Source organism: Python bivittatus, unplaced genomic scaffold (genome assembly GCF_059951505.1).
Source record: "Python bivittatus isolate LINGU-HERP-01145 unplaced genomic scaffold, Pbiv_v1 ctg000080_np1212, whole genome shotgun sequence".
NCBI lineage: Eukaryota > Metazoa > Chordata > Lepidosauria > Squamata > Pythonidae > Python > Python bivittatus.
In genome coordinates this window covers 34,084,754-34,101,850 of record NW_028277035.1, presented here as the reverse complement: position 1 = coordinate 34,101,850, position 17,097 = coordinate 34,084,754, and the positions used below count along the sequence as shown (strand labels likewise).

Below are 17,097 nucleotides of genomic sequence, written 5' to 3'. Positions count from 1 at the left end.
TGTAACAGCCCAGTGCCCTTCAGATATTAGAACTGTACATAGTCTCTGGGTATTCTATTCTCTCATGTATCTGGAGTGGAGGACATTATAGAAAAGTATATTAGACCATCCTACTTTTAAACACTTATTTTTTCAGCCATCATTCACACCGATGAGTGTGAATTTAACTTTAATATTTTTCTTGAACTAACCTGAAAATCCTGGAAAGAGATAATGACTCTCGGCCACCATTTTGTGTTATCTACTCAACTTTGACAAATGGAAGAAGAGAGGTAATCAAAATAGCCATACATCCCCCCCCCCCACAAAAAAACTTTGTAATGTTAAGGAAGATTTTTGCAAATTGAAATGAGCCTCTCCCTTTTGTTTTTAAGGCCTCAAGGAATTGATGTGGCCCATGGCTTTTCCTAATTTAGTTTTGGTGTGACCAGCTAGGCAAGCTGCATAAGAAAAGGTCACTTATTCTCTTCAAGAGAGGAGATGTCAAGGGGAGTGATGGAAAACCTTTGCATTGGGAGCCATAATATTCACTTCATACAATTGCCAACCCCATGTGGAAATGCAGGAAATGGATGGTGTAAAAATACATTCTTCTGTTCTCATACCCTGGTGGGTTTAAAAAAAAATGGTCAACAATCCTTGGTGAGCAACTGATATCAAGAACTCTATACAGTAGGATGCTTGCTGACAACATAGATGAATCTTAGTTAAACCATGGATTGTTAATCAGTGGTAGTTCTGTCATTGAACAGTGGGACCACAAGACAAGGGCCATTGGCTACTGAACCTTCAGCCTGCCTGCTGCCTGGCCCTCTTATGCAAACCATGGCAATTAAGTCATATGCTGTCTTACTCCATTCATTCTTATCATCCCCTTCAGGAGGGCATACTGTATATAAATCTAAGATGTAAAAAATGAAGTCTTACCTTTAAATGAATCCTGGAGCAAAGTAGCAGCTAGCCTACATTCTAAAATAATCACCCATGGGATGAGTTGCATTTGAACTGAAACATTCGTCCAAGATAATAAAACACATTCCCATTTTAGCACAAATTTAGCACAAAAGGCATACCTAACATTGGCTTCTACAGTAAATGGTTTTACATATTTGTGGACATAGAGTGCTTCCATTATTTTATACTTGCACAAAACAGTGGGTGAACGTTTGTGCATGTGTAAAGTACCTTATCCATGGTTGCTTAGTTGGATCAGAAACCCACAAAGAAATAATGAGACCCATCTTATTAAACAATTGGAACACTTAAACTATAATATTTATTTTCCATTGAAGAATACTTTTTCATCAGTGTGCGCTTTATGTAACAGCATTAGTCTAAAATGCTTTTTATGTATTCTTTTCTCTCTCCAAGGGCCTGAAGGTAGCATTTTTTCCACTTATTTTCCTGAAGCGTATACCTAAAGCATTTACAGTTTACTACAAGGAATCCAGGAAATTAATGAATGGGCTCCCATCCATGCCAGCTATTTACTGTAGCTGTGCTGACATTATATTTTGCTTCTTGGGTCTGTTCAGAGAGAGGGGAAGATGCTGCCCTCCCTCTCTTTCATTTTCTTTCATTCAGTATCACAAAAAGAATGACAATGATATAATATCTTGAATTGAAAATATCTAGATCAGTGCTTCTCAACCTTGGCAACTTTAAGATGTGTGGACTTCAACTCCCAGAATTCCTGAGCCAGCTTTGCTGGCTGGGGAATTCTGGCAGTTGAAGTCCACACATCTTAAAGTTGTCAAGGTTGAGAAACACTGATATAGAGGAACCCCTCAAATGAGCCAGCTGAATTTAAGTACATTGCTATCAAATTTGGACAGATGGACTACACTTTGAGCACTTGGGATAAAATTAATATTTTAAAATGAGCATTCTCCCACTGATAATTTACTCCATATAGAGAGATCCTTTTATGTTTTCTTAAGATTTGTTTTCAGACGTTGAACTTACCATTTCAGAGGTTTACTGTTTACTCCCAGCTCCATTTTTCATTCAGGAAATTTCAGCTTCCCAAGTTGTCAGTTAGGAAAAAAAAAGGTTTATTTTCCAGATTTTGGTTTATTCATAAAATATATCTTCTGTCACAAGTCTTTTGCCCGCTAGAAGTTTCCCCACATGGGCTATCTTGGAATCAGCATTTTTGCCAACTCATATAAATTGGAGGGCTTTAATCTCCAGATACTTTGGAAAATATTGGATTTCTTCTCTGTTACATTGGATTAATGTGGTATACAAAAACATGCCAACTCCATTTTCAGCATAATGATAATGGTAAATTAACAATGGGAAATCCAAATTGGAAAATAGCAAGGTGTGTGTGTGTCTGTGTGTCAAGATATCATATATATATATATATGATAAATTAATAAAACCAAGTGTGTTCTTGTCAGCTGAGGAGATGAAAAATATATAATTTGCCAAAAAGTACAGAGTGACAAAACCTCCACCTAACCTAGCTTTGATGGATAGATATAGGCCTACACACTTAAGTTTTAGAACTCCCTCCCCTTTAAGTATAAAGGATTTAACAGACTGTCTAAGAATGGTAATCGTTTGTAAGTAGCTGTTGAATTATACTAATTTAGTTTTGAAGTGCAAAAGGAGGCACAGAATCCAGAGCGGGAATGTCCAATACATCTGTACCAATGCAAAAATATGTTGATATCCATAAGTAATATTACTATAGGTTTACAGTAATGATTAATTCAACAAAAATGTATATTAAATGTATATGGGTCTTTCCAGAAAGAAACAGAGATTCACCGAATGGATGGAGATGTGGTGATCATAATATAACACTTGAATATGTGATCTTGTGTGATTTTTTTTAGTTAGAAGTTCTTTTATAGAGATGCTCATGTGTAATTTTTAAACTACATACTAATGGCACAGAAACTAAAAGGACATAGGAAATGGACATTAAATGCACGTGAGCTTGCAAAAACAATTACCAGTGCACAGATGAAGGAATACCCATTTTCCATCAATTATAAAATGATCTGAAGAGGTTACTTCTCTTTCCATATTTTAACAAGCAGTATGTTGCTGGCAATTTCATCTGGAGAACTATTTCAAAATTTGGTTCAGCTATAATACTGTATACTTAATCTTCTGTTGCTTTTTTTTTAAGTTAGATTAAATTGAGTTAAATGTAGATTGTGCAGGATAATATAAACCTATATATAACACATCTATGAATGATGAATATTTATGTAAATACTTCTTTTTACTCTATTTTTAATCTCTTTCTTAGAAACAATAAAAAAGTGACATGTTACACTAGCCCAGTCTTTTTTCAGCCTTTTGCCTTCTAGATGTATAGCCATACTGGTTCATGGTTCATGAGATGGAAGTTCTGGTCCAACATACCCATTTACCAGGTTGAAAAAGATTGATCTAAACAATGCAAGGTAGGAGACAAATGATGCTTACTTTAATTGTTTCAATATTAATAGCACAAAGGGTCCTTTTTTTCCTGCAAAGGTTGTATTATGACTAACTTGCCAGTGACAACAGATAGTGTTTGTCTATTGGCTCAGGTCTGTAATCTGGAGAGGCAAAGCAAAAAGGAATGAATGAGAGAGAGAGGAGAAATAAGCCAGTTGACTGTAAGGAGATCTGCAGTTTGTGATAGCAGGTCATCTGCTAGCCTCCCACTGTCATGGCATGGGAAGCTGCTATGTGTGTGTGTATGTGTGTGTGTGTATGTAGATGTATATATATAAAGCCAAAATCAATACCTTTATTAAGAGTGATCAAAATGTTACAAAACAGCATTCAAGCTTTGTGGTTCTCCTGAACACTTAAATCAGGTTAGCTAATTTAAAAAAAAAAAAAAAGGCAGGAGATGAGGAAATAGGTGAAAAATCCCCATATTAGGTCAGTTGATGAGCACAAACTATTACTAGATATTGAAAATGGTAAATGGAATGATATAGCTAGCACAGCCTGGTGGAAAAATAACCCAACTCATTCATTCATTCATTCATTCATTCATTCATTCATTCATTCATTTTTCAAGTTTATATATGCCACCCATCTCACTATACAAATGACTTTGTTGGTATAGTTGACCTGAAAAGGCAGCCAAATAATAAGCCTGGATGAGATCTTCAGTATGTGTTTAAGCAAGCAGCCAGGGCTTGTTGTCGTGTCTCCAGATCTAGAGGATTTCTCCATTTGCCCTCTCAGGCATGCATGTCATCAGGTTATTTATAGGAGCAAACAGCAGGGAACCCACAGACACATTCACAACTGCCTCCAAGTTTTCGCTCAAACCCTCTAGTTCAAAGGGTTAATCTTGTCCTTTAGAATAAAGAATTTGCAACAAGCCCTCATATTTACCACATCAAACACAATCTCAGCTTGCATTGTTTGAAGAACATTAGACAATAGACAAATTAACGAGACAAAGGAAATTTACTTTGTCAAGCCCTTGTTTGTAGCCTACTATTCTTCCAAGCTTTATATCCCCAGAAAAGAGACCTGAGACAGTTTCTATCTTATTTTGTGGCCTCTTGATCCAATCCTTAACAACTTCCTTTTATCTTCTTTTCCAAAAAAGTAACTTTTTTTAACCCAAACGCTATATAAACAGCACACAGTTTTGAAGAAATAAAACATAAAATGTATTCAAAAAGCTTTATTGCAAAATATTATTCAAAATCAGCTTCAACTTAACTTGCTTTATAATAGTCACTTGAAAGGAGTACCAATTGATCGGCCACAAAACAAGAACATTGGATTTCCAACTGTTGGATATTTTAGGCAATGTGTAATAAAGCCCAGAGCTTCATCCCTTGAGGTATTTGCACCTCTGAGAGCTAGACCCATGGGTCTAAGCTCTTTAAGCAAAAAGTGCATAGTTTTAAGTTTCATGTTAATATATAAATTTATATATATTTATATATATTTACAACCTATGCATGTTCAACACTAGAAAGAACTCTTATTCTCTAACGCTACAGAAAATTATTCAAACCCTGGCTTCCAAAATTTCCGTGAATTTCATAGGATTTAAGCAACCAATAATTTCTGACCAGAGTGTTGGATTCTTATGGCGCTGTCATCTCTGAAGAGAGAAAATGCAGGATAGCCTCTGCATTTTCACACTTTTGAGAACTATATATTTTGCAAGTTAAAAACATACAATAGCTATCAGGTTGATACCACTTTGGATCCCAAGTATCATCAATATCTCATTGTGTAATAATTGCAGAATAACTGCAACAGAGTCCAGTCTTCCTATTCCAAAGCAGCTGGGGGACTGGAATCATAAGAAAAATGATAATACTGTACCCCCCAAGTGTGGCCACAGGAAACCTATATCACAGTGTTTCTTAACCATGGCAGCTTTCAGATGGGTGGACTTCAACTCCCAGAATTCCCCAGTCAGCCTTGCTGCTTGTTGGCTGGGGAATTCTGGGAGTTGAAGTCCACCCATCTGAAAGCTGCCAAGATTGAGAAACCCTGCTATGTCATCTTAACAATAAGATCAAAGGCAAATAAGGGACTGAGAAAAGAGAGAACCCACTACTGGGGAACAATGGAAAACAGGTATTATAAATGTAGTTTGAACAACACTGAATGTGGGCTTCAGACTTTTTGCATTCTAGTCCTGCCAAAAAAGACAGTGCTTCAGTGTGAAAGGAGAGTTGCTACAAGGGAATAAATTTGCTTAAATTTTGGAAAGAAACTGTAAAGCCACCAGTGGCTACAGTCTAAGTTTACAGGCCATATTACATTGCATTGTAAGTGAAAGATCTACATGTCGTAAGCCTGAATTGCAGATCCCTATAATATAAGGATACCATGTTGGCCAGAACATTTGCCTAACTCGTAGACTATGGGGAACCAGGCTTCTAGAATAGAGGTAGGCATATAAAAGGTGATAGGCTTGTGCAGTGGTAATACTCAGACCTAATACAAATTTAGTTCAGCATAATGTGAACACTGAAGCTTTGTCCAGTGTAAAAATTAAAGTCCAAGACAATTATGATCCAGAGATCTCTTTTCTGGCTACTACCTGTCCACAAGAAGTTAGCCAAAGGGAGAGGTTAGAGAATGATTTATTTATCTCCCATGTCCTCTGTTCCGCCACCGAGAGTTATTGGAAGGAGCGCCCACGTGTGTGGAACAATAATGTTTAGCTATCACTTGTTTACACTGTTGACATTTCACTGTGCAACACCAATGAAACTTGCAATTGCAGCTAGTGACAATTTCAGTCCGTTCCTCCTCTATTTTGAGACCGCATTCCACACACAGCCTCTTACAAGTCTGCTGCTCCCACTGGGAGAGATTTTTGCCACTTTGAAGACATTCTCGTCCCTCAGTACCATAGTGGCCCAAGCTAGTGTTGGTGATGCAATAATCTGGAGAGTCCTCCAAAAACACAAGATCAGCAGCTTGTATAATGTTGAAGGGCTCAGTTGTCACTCCATGACTCTCCGCACTGTTGCCAGCTCTCATTTTTCTCTTGTCTACCTCCAGCTTCTGAGCAAGGTTATATTTGTTCTTCAGGTAATTTCCAACATCTCGAAAGTCTGCAAGCTGGAGCCAGCAACTCCGGACGCTACAGCTCCCTGATACTCCATGGCACTTGCAGGCCCGCTTCATGGTTGCCTTTACAGCCTTACGTGAGAGATGTAACAACAGTTAGGAATACTAGGAAATAGGAACGTGAAACAATTCTGTTAAATATCACAAGAAACTGGCGAGAAGAGATACTTAACTCAGCCTTTCCAACTAGGTTGTGTTGAGAGTATGCATAGTCAGTAGAGGACATAATGACTGGGAGTTTCATCCTAATACATCTGAAGGACACCAGCTTGGAAAAGACTGACTTTATTTAAATATCCAATCTATTAATTAAAGATTCAAAAGGTTTGAAATAGTTACCACTGAGCACAAGCATCTACTACTTGATGTCTCCAGACATTTTGGGCTACAGCTCTCCTAACTGCAAATCATCATCATTGTTGGTTACTTGGAGTTGGTGGAAGGTATCAATTTACCTTTTCCTGTTCTAGCAACGTATCTGGTTTAACTCTACAGTGGCCTGCAACTTCTGTCAGGCTGAGACTTACAGCACTGTATGGGGTATTGTAGCCTGCACTCCAAAAGTCGTTGGGGGCAATGCTATTTTGAAAGAGGGGTTCAGGAGCTTTAAAGGGGAAAATTAGTGCCTTAAGCATCTACAAGGCTAACAACACCTATTGTTTCCCTACTCTCTCCCCCTGCCCCCAATTCTAAAAACTACAAAAAAGAAAAGTCCCCCCCCCCTTTTTTTTTAAGTTCTTCCCATTCTAGGAATCAAAAAGGAGACAGGCCGACTACACACAGCCCCCAGGCTGGACCTTTTACACCCATGAACTAGTTGGGTCTTGTTACATCTGAACGTGTGGGGTCCACTTCCATATCCCTGCTCAGGAGGGCTGGGCATGCTGTCAAAATGGTTCAGGAAAAGTGCTTCAGACCTTGAACAAGCACATCCCCTATCAGCTCTCTGTTAGAGGTGCCTGAATTTTCTTGGGCTTCTGTGCAAGCTGGAGGGGAGGGGGATATTGCTACTTTAAGGAATCCATTAAACTGACTCTTAAGGCAGGGATCCCTTTTCTCCACATTCGTATAGAAGCCTGAGTAAAAGTTATTTTTTAAGTGAATTTTAAAGTATAGTGGAGTGGTGCTAAGCTCGCATCAGGTCTGCACCACATCCTCCGAATCATTTTTCAAAATGTGTTCCTGTTCAGCACTAAGTTGGTGGTTTGTACTGTTTATAGGACTAAAAGAAGCAAAACTGGAAGAATAAATGTTTTCCAAACTTTCTTCCAGAGAGTTTGGAGGAATGTACATTTATTATGATTTATCATTCATTTATAATACTATTGAAACATACAAAATACAGACATACAAAATACATACAAAACCATACAAAATCAGTAGAAGTAATCAAAAATCATATTTTCTAAAACATTTTAAACATTCAGTGTTAAACATCAGGGCCTGGTTTATAGAATCAGTAAAAGCAGCTACAAACAACATGAAAACACAGAAAGAAGTTATTTCAGAGCAAGGCCATCACCAAGAAGACCTCATCTCTCTGTCTGCCAGCCTGATAGTTCTTACCAGCAGACTAGAAAGCCAGGCCTTAAAGATTAATCTTAATGCCCAAATAGATGTATATGGATGCATGTCCTTCAATAATAGCTCTGGACAACCTTTGGAGCAGAGAGTGCAGAGAATGCTATATGATAGTCCAGTTTGAATCTAATCTAGTAGATGGATCCTAGGACAGCCCTGTTTTCTACAGATGGGGATGCTTCCGAGTGAATCCACAATGCTTATAGAAACCAAGTTGTACATGATTTCTCCCAACTTTCTAAGAGTGATAATATGAGGAATTTGATAATATGACAGAGGGATTCATGGTTAAGTAAAGATGTGAACTTGGAACAACCTGCTGTTACTCTAAATGCACTGGTAGTAGCATCAGGCTATCATTTAGCTTCCCCACTACACCCCCCCACCCCACTCCCAAACCTCCCCGCAGCTAAATTCCCATGCTATGTGAACTTGTTATTAATGGAAGCAAGCAACATATGTTATTAAAAATAAATGCTGTTGGTTGGATTTACCTCTATATAAATATGCAAAGAATTTCTGGTTGGGCAGTGAAAAAAAAAAGCCTACACCAGTATATCATAATTTCAGGTTGAATTAAATCCCAAAGTGGCAAACATATTGGCTAGGTATGTATAGCATATAGTTACTGCCCGTATCTTAGAAGGCTCCTTCAGTCTATTGTCCTCTACATGTTGGATTCTAGTTACTATTATCCCTAAGTAGCATGGATATCACGTATGGAGGACAGCAGATTGGGGAAAATTAGATCCATGTTTATCACACACTGCAGAAAAATGTGCTCAATATTTTTAATATTAATATACACAGCCAGTTGTTTAACGTATTATAAATAAACAGTAATGCACCAGTTCTTAAAATAACTTTAAGCTAAAATCGGTTTGTTTGCCTTTCCTTAGCTTGATGTGTAAATACAAGCTATTATGGATAAGGATTCTTTGCAAACCAGGCTTTCATGGCTTAGTTCCCACATTGTGGGTTATCAATATGCCTGACAAGCAATCTTCTAAATTCTTTTTAGGAAAATGAGTCAACAGCAGACATGATGGAACTTGTCCAAATCTCTCACTGTAATGGAACTTGAATTCTACATTTTTCCCATGGCTAAGTGACAGCCAAGTTTATGTTTATCAAATCAAAATGGACTTAATAATACATTTTTAAAAATCAAACAATATGATCACTGGTTTTAAAGCAATCTATGAACTGTTGTCTACTGACAATAACTACATTTTCTATTTTTGAAAAAAAAGTAGTTTATTGAATCATGAAGTTCCCTGTAGGGCCAGATAAGGTAGCACTACAGTTATTCAAGTTGAGCAATCCTTACTAACACACTCAAGCTCATGAAATCAGGGAGATAGTCAAATTAGGAAAACACAGCCTGAAGGCACAGTTCTGTAACATTTGTTTGCACATACCCAATTCCAAAAGAAATATTTTTCAAAGTAAGACTTACCAGTCTCCCTGCCTCATTATTATGCAAATTCATTAAAGCTCTGGCATCTTGTGCTGTCTCCACAGCATCCACAAAGAGTTTGGAAATTCTTTCACCAAATTCCACGTTGTCACTACATCCTCCCCAAACCCATCCTCTTCCACCTGGGGGAAAAAAATGTATTAGTTCCAAACACTTGTGGGTTGAATCATAGAACAGAGGTGGGTCTTAGGAAATTCACCAAAAATATAGGGAGGATGAACCCAGTTTTGGATTAGTAGAGAAGCATGTATGTGGTGATGGTGGTGCTGGGAGAAATAAAACATTTTTCAGTTGTGCTGCTTGGGTTTGTTCAGAATCTGTACAATTTATGAGGTTAATTGATACCCTAGCCTAACTTGCATCCAGAAATAAAGAGTACAATACATGGACCATTCAGTTCTGCTCTTCAAAAGTATGAAGACCAGCTTAACTGAGGAGAACAACACCAGACTTTCTTCAACATGTCCCTTTCGAAAACACCCAGGCTCACCTACATGTCCACTTCTTGAACTGTCACAGCCACAATTCTCAAAGTCCCCCATGCTACAGTTCCTGGTTAGGATGTACATTACTCCAGCTGAGCTGATGGCATGAATAAATGAAGTCTCCCTTGTAGCTAGAAGGAAGGAAATGCTGTCAGTATCAGGAGCAAACCCTCACTTTCTTATAGTCTAATCTTCCCTTCTCCTGGTCAAAATAAAAACAAAATAAATCTTTTCTATACTTTTTTCCTCATTAAACTGCCTCATCTCAGAGCAATGAATGTGTATAAGCCAATTCATTCCCAAGCTCTGCAAAGTTGTTATTGATTGATTTAAACAATTTATACCCCCTCCCACCCCCACATCTCACTACTGGGATTCTGGATAAGGAAATGTATCAAGAGAGAGAGAGGAATTACAACAGGAAAGCTTTTTTTTTTTAAATCCTCTTTTTGCAAATTTGTACAGCATCATAAGGAATTGGAGGGAGAGAAAATAAATACTAAGTTTGGGGACATAATCAATGCATTTCTACTATAAAATATGTTTTGTTTTCTAGTCATTGTTTTTAGTTTAGTTTCAAGGTATTAAACTTTTCTAGATATTTATCATGTGACCAACAAATCAAACAGTGTTCTTGGTGAAAACATCCTCATTTGATACCCAAATGCACCATGGAATGAAAGTGGTTTTTTTTCATTTGTAAGATGTCTGTTCATCCTTGAGCTAATTTAAAGCAGTGAGGATTGGCTGGTTAGTCCATCTACATTTCTCTGACCTCTAAGTCTGTTCATAAATCAGGCGTACTGATATATGCTGATTAGTGATAAGCAACTGATCAGTTTTCATTTTCTACACAAAACTTAATTCAAAAGATACACATAAATATCTCCAAAGTAGATATATGGCTGATACAACTGTACTCTCTTGCCTTAGTGCCAAATCTAATAATGTTGGCATCCCCTTATTTAAACGAGTTTTGGGGAAGGAGGACATCCTATGCCAACATAAATTTTATTATTGTTGAAGCTGTACTCTTGTACCCATGTATCTGGAAGTATCCCATATTGAATTCAGTAGGACTAGCTTCTCAGGAGAGGTGCATAGGATTATGCTCTGAGTTCCATATTTATTTATGGCCATCCTAGAGATCATTGTTCAGCTTTCAGTTTGAATTCTGAATGGCACTTTTTCAAATGTTTTTTTTAAAAAAACAACAAGCTACATTTTTAAAATAAATAATTACTGCTTGGCTTAAAATATAATAGTCCTGACCATAAGAAAAAAATCCATATACTATATTAGCTCACCTCTCTGACCTTAGGCAAAATAAGAGATTCAAAAGCTTGCATACTATTTTTGATCTGATATAATAAAGTCATTGTCCTAAAAGGGATGAACATAGCAGCTGATTTCTAGGAGAAAAAGGCAGAACTCAGTCCTGACCAGAAAAAGTGTTCTTGAAGAACCAACTCAGTGTGTGCATGCAGTAGAGATTGGGTATTAGATTGATTCTGGGGAGATCCCGGTTCAAATCTTCATACTATAAAGCACAATGGGTAACTTTGACCATCCACTTTCTTTCAGCATAATTTACCTCTTTGATTTGTTGTAAGGATTACAGGTCAAAAAGAATTCTCTATGCCACCCTTAGAAAAAGGGCAGATGTACATGTGATAAATAATAACAGCAAAGTAAAACAGAAATGCATTCTGAACTGATCAGGAACATTTTCCTATTATATATTTCTTCACATATCCTAGGATCAAGCCCTGCCACAGGAAATTGAAACCTTGGTGAATCCTTGATGCAAGCTATGCTCTAGCTAACAGTTGTGTGTAACCTTTGCATGCTTTCTCATTGTAAACTGCTAAGCACCACAACTCATGTGGACCTATCAAAAGGAAGGGATGTGTTAAAATCCACTTACCACTTCTAAGTTTGTTGTGAGTGGAAAGCTGAAGTGCACTCTCGGGACAATTCCAGCGTTCCCAGATAAACTGATGCTTACATTCCTCAATTCCAGTCTGGGCACCAGCAGACACGCTTGTAGAATATGTCAAATACGCCTTTCATAGACCAAACAAATGCATATATTATTTTTTCAGTGTTTCTCAACCCTCCCAAACATCCTTGAAACAGCCATTTATATCCAGTTTCTCTGTATTCTGCACAGAGAGTCACAATATTAATAAAGGTTACTTATCATAAACAAGTAATATGTTACTTATTAAAATAAATTGTCATAAATTGTTTAAGTTTAAAATATTGAGGGGAGAATAATTACCTTGGCCCCTGTCATCAGAAAGTTATTAACTGACCTGTAGGAAGAGAAAAAAAAGTTATGAAAATCTTTTCTGAATAGCATTTTAAGACTGTCCCTTAAAACCAAACATTCACACCCACACCAAGAAGAACCCTAAGTGCCAGTGAGCCTTGAATGCCTACCATGCTGATGATATGTTGAAAATAGCAATAGCACTGTATAGCCCGAGAGTGGCAAGGATGACACAGGTCCCTCTTCTCATGGTGAATCTCTATTCCACTAGCTGACCTACTAAATTGTCCTCACCTCACACCCCTCTCAAAGGATTTGCTAGATAAGAGAAAGAGCTAGACTCCACTCCTCCTTTTATTATACCAAAAAACCCACAAAACCCCCCAGCCCAATAGAATGAGGGTGGAAAAAAACACAAAGGCACTTTAATTACTTAAAAGCCTAATTATGGAATAAAAAGCTCTCATAGACCAGCCAGCCCCCTTCATCAGATTCAAGAAGGGAAGTTACAGCAGCCTCAATCTTTCTTATTTATAAGGGGGATGCCTAAAGGGCCAACTGCCCGCCGCCCCCATTCATTTGCTACCCAATGACAAGATAGCAGAAGGAGCCGCCTGATGATGCTGCACTTCAAAAGGCAAGGGGGGGTCCTTTGCTGTCCATTCTCGGAAACTTGCCTAACAATAGAGAACTTTTTAATGCTCTTAAAGCAGCTCCTTGACTTTAAGAGAGGTGTCCTTTCTTTCTCCTTTGAAAAACAAACAAACAAACAACACCTTTCCTTCTTCTGGTCTTCTGTCACTCCCCAGAGATCAGGGGATCATTTGGAGAAAGGCTAATTATCTTTGATGATTAAATTGCTCCTTCCAGTGAAATCCCAGTGCTCATGGTAGAACAAACCCAGAGTGGGTTTCTTCGAGGACAGAGCTTTCAGAAGATTTCAGCTATGCTAGAAGGGGAGGGCAGCGGCATTTGTGCACTGCAATAGCCTCCCTCAATCTGTTGCCCTCCCAGGGGTGTTGGACTCTAATTCCTAATCAGCATAGCCATGCTAGCTGAAATTATACAAGATAACATTTATTATACCTGCAGGACACTAAACTGGGGATGGCCATCTTAGAATATTTTAAAGTATTTAAAAGTATAAAGCACTAGTGTTATAACTCTCATTTTACTTTCATCATGCAACAGATTAAGAAACAGGATCCCAGCCAGGAAAAGTTGGTAGTTGTCATCACTGCACAAAAGTAGCTCCATTCATTAACTTGAACGACTATATGCTATTCTGGTGGGCAGGACAGAGATCCATGCTTATAAATCGGAAGTTAAACTGGCTTACACAAAATTCAGGCGGAAGGACTATAACAGTCCATGGACTTTCTCCAGCACATAAAAAGCAAGCTTGGTTCTTGTCAAAAATTCTCCCTTCTGGGCTTACAAATTTACTCAAACATATGTATCCCTAAATTCACAGGGTTTTACCATTATTCCCAAGTAAATGGGCATGGAGGTGCAGCATTAGTATTCTACAAGGCCTATTTACATGAAAATTAGGGATAATTTACTTTTCTGGGTCAGCATTTTGCAAGATAAAGCCCCTTTTTTGACTGGGCATTTCAATGTTCGATTTGTTAGTTTGCTATTGATTTATCCCAATATGACCACAACAAATTTCACCTCTAATTCTTAAGACTGTTTTTCCTTTTAAGTCCACTTTCTGATTCATTTTTAATTTACTGATAATAGACAATATTTCCTTTTCTTACTTATCTAATTCCTGATTCTACAAGCAAATGTGCTTTTTGGGAGAACAGAGAAGGGACTCCTCAGGTATCTTAAAATCAAGGTGGGAAGTTTCATGTAGACAAAGTAAACATTCAGGGAGCTTGTATCTCAACTGTATACAGTTTTACAGATCATGACCAGCATTTTAATTGTACCTAGAAACATGTCTACTAGCCTGTGAATATCAAAGGAAATAAAGTGCTTCGCTACAACTAGCCATGGCCAGTAGGGATTTGGACTTGATGAAATTTCTCAACACTTTTTAAATGAAGCTCCTTGAAGAGGGCACTAGACTGGTCCAAAGGAACATCCTCAAGGCATGTGTTATAAAGATCTGATATTTCCAGGATTTGACACATTGAATACATGTGACTTAGTTGAGGAAATGCAATCCTACTACCACCAAAACCTGAACATCTAGTTTAAGAGCTAAATCTAGGAAAGCTGAAAATGTGTGTCCTCATGGAAAATTTAGCCCAGTCCATTATAATTAATTAGTTCATTAGTTAGATAAAGTGAAACCTTGTTCCCTGATCCACTTTTCAACTGATGAGGAACACTAATACATTCTCTGAATGAAGCATTTGATATGATTGTGTTTGATGTCATCCAATTAATTATCAACATCAGATAACTGATTTAGAATTTGAATACATTTCTTGATTAGATGGGAAAGAGAGAAGAAGCCAGGAGTCATCTGCATAATTATGGCACCAAACTCCAAAACACCTTCTTCCAACAATGTCATGATTATTTGAATAGCATGGGATATAAAACTGAATCCTGGAATCCATAAACCACTGAAAAGGCACTGAAGGAATCTTTCAGAACTACTATCTGAAATTACTGGGTGACGCTATGATTCTGTGCTTCAAATTGCTTGAAATTCTAGCTATGTGCTCCAGAATGGTACCATGGTCAAGTATATTAAAAGAAATCTAGCCAAATCATCAGTTACATACTATTCCTGTCCAGCTCCTGGAATAGATAAGATTATTTATCAGTATGGCATAACACACTCCAACTCGTTAACATGCCTGAAGCAAAACTGAAATGGATCTAGACAAGCTACCTCTTGCAGAAACCTCTGGAGTAGATACACCCCACATCTTATCTGAAAAAGAAATATTGGAAATATGTAGGAAAAGATGCAATGTGCTGGGGTTTGTCAAGCATTTCCTTAGCACCAAAAGTCTCTTTCTTCCTTTTTTTTAGGAACAATGGAAACACACTTTTTATTTTTTCAAAAATGTTACTAATGTTACTCAATCACTTTTGTAAACCATGAAGTGCAAGAATCAAGGACATCTATGTCGTCGCTTATCTGTTCAAGGATCTTGTTCCCATACTGAGGCAGTACAAGTGAAGAATGCATAAAATGACTGGGCAAGCAAAGACCATCATTCCTCGCCCTGGAGCTGCACCATCAGACTATCAGACATGAATATGGGAAGCACATTACTATTATTCCCACTCTACAGATAACAAATGTGTCTGAGAATCATTTCTCAAAGGTCAGCACTTGTGTAATGACATTTAGGATTTGAACTCCAAGGGCAGGTCTAACAGTTTAGACTTTCTGACACAATTTATTGCAAAGTAACCTGATTGAACGCCGTTGACAGAAAATGTGCCATAAATGTGACACAGCATAAGCATTTAAACATGCTGTGAAAGGGGCTTTCTAGAAAAATTGCACAGGAGTGCTTAGATATTACCATTTCTTACATGAGGTAACTGGGCATCCAGTGGCTTATTCCAGGGTAGCCAAAAAACATTTAACTAGAGATGTACAACTAGAAGTCCAGGTACCTATATGCTTGAAAGCCTTGGGTACAACTTTCAAGACCTCCCAAAGTTGGTACCAAATTATATATTTTAATATGATAGAAAGGAAAATTATTAATTCATGGGGAGTATTCATAACTCCAGTTTAAGCATGGATGCAATCAAATTTCATTTTGTTCTCAACCTACCTATTAGGAGTGCAGCCTCTGGCTTGCTGTTCATTGGCCACATACAGCCCTGGACAGGAAAAAGTTATACGAACTAATTTAGTAGACTAATTTCATATCATTGCATGAGACTAAGTCACACTGGCTCAAGGGTCCTTCCTTGCCTTCTGGAAGGCAATTCTTTCTTGACTCCAAGTTTATTAGCAATAGAACAAACTTATCATCATCCAAGATCATGTGAAAGGGAAACCTGGAGCCAGTCTGACAAAGCTGCAAACAAACATTTGCAATCAGAGGATTAAAATGGTAGGTTAGTGAGAATGTAATGAATGCCAAATACCTTGTAATGAGCACAGAAGTTTTCACAAAGTGAATGTATTCCTGCTGGGAGGAAAAAAAACTTGCCTTGAGATACTCTAATCATTAACATTCTGGGAAGCCATTTCAGAAAGGAAAGGATTCTGATAGGATCGGACAACAAATGATCCAACTCTACTTTATAAGAAAGTGTTTGTTGGAAAGAAGACTGCTAGTCTGATTTTTTTCCCATACAAATAGTTATGATTTACAGTATGACCCTAATCCCAGACACATCTGAAGAGTGCTAAACCGGAGAAGACTAGTACAATATGGGTTGTCTGGTCTTATGAACACTTACTTTGAAATATTCTGTGAAATGTTTTTCTTCAATTGACTTCCTACCAAACTTTCATTGAACCAGATCACACCTCACACTACATATTTAATATAGCTGGTTGAACAAACAACAACTGGCTAGATTCACAGAGTACGCTAATTTTGGTTTATACACCACAATGGCTAGGTTCACACAACACAGGAAGGCAAACCAAACCATACCAAACACGTTGTAAGCTGGCACCTTGCATGCATCAGGCCATTAGCTACACCACAGAAAAATACCAAGCTCTGAGATAGTTTCTGTCCTTCAAATAGCAGCTG

The 17,097-nt window shown here is 37.8% G+C and overlaps 1 protein-coding gene across 1 annotated transcript; it reads right to left on the bottom strand.

Annotated features, from left to right (window-relative positions):
* Positions 1 to 5,712: 5,712 nt before the first annotated feature.
* Positions 5,713 to 12,647, bottom strand: WNT8A (Wnt family member 8A). The gene is made up of 6 exons (XM_007428168.3): positions 12,568 to 12,647; positions 12,407 to 12,440; positions 12,050 to 12,188; positions 10,128 to 10,253; positions 9,617 to 9,759; positions 5,713 to 6,648 (listed from the first exon to the last, which is right to left on the bottom strand). The coding sequence occupies exons 1-6, from the start codon at positions 12,645 to 12,647 to the stop codon at positions 6,088 to 6,090; spliced, it is 1,083 nt and encodes a 360-aa protein (XP_007428230.1). The 3' UTR covers positions 5,713 to 6,087.
* Positions 12,648 to 17,097: the final 4,450 nt, after the last annotated feature.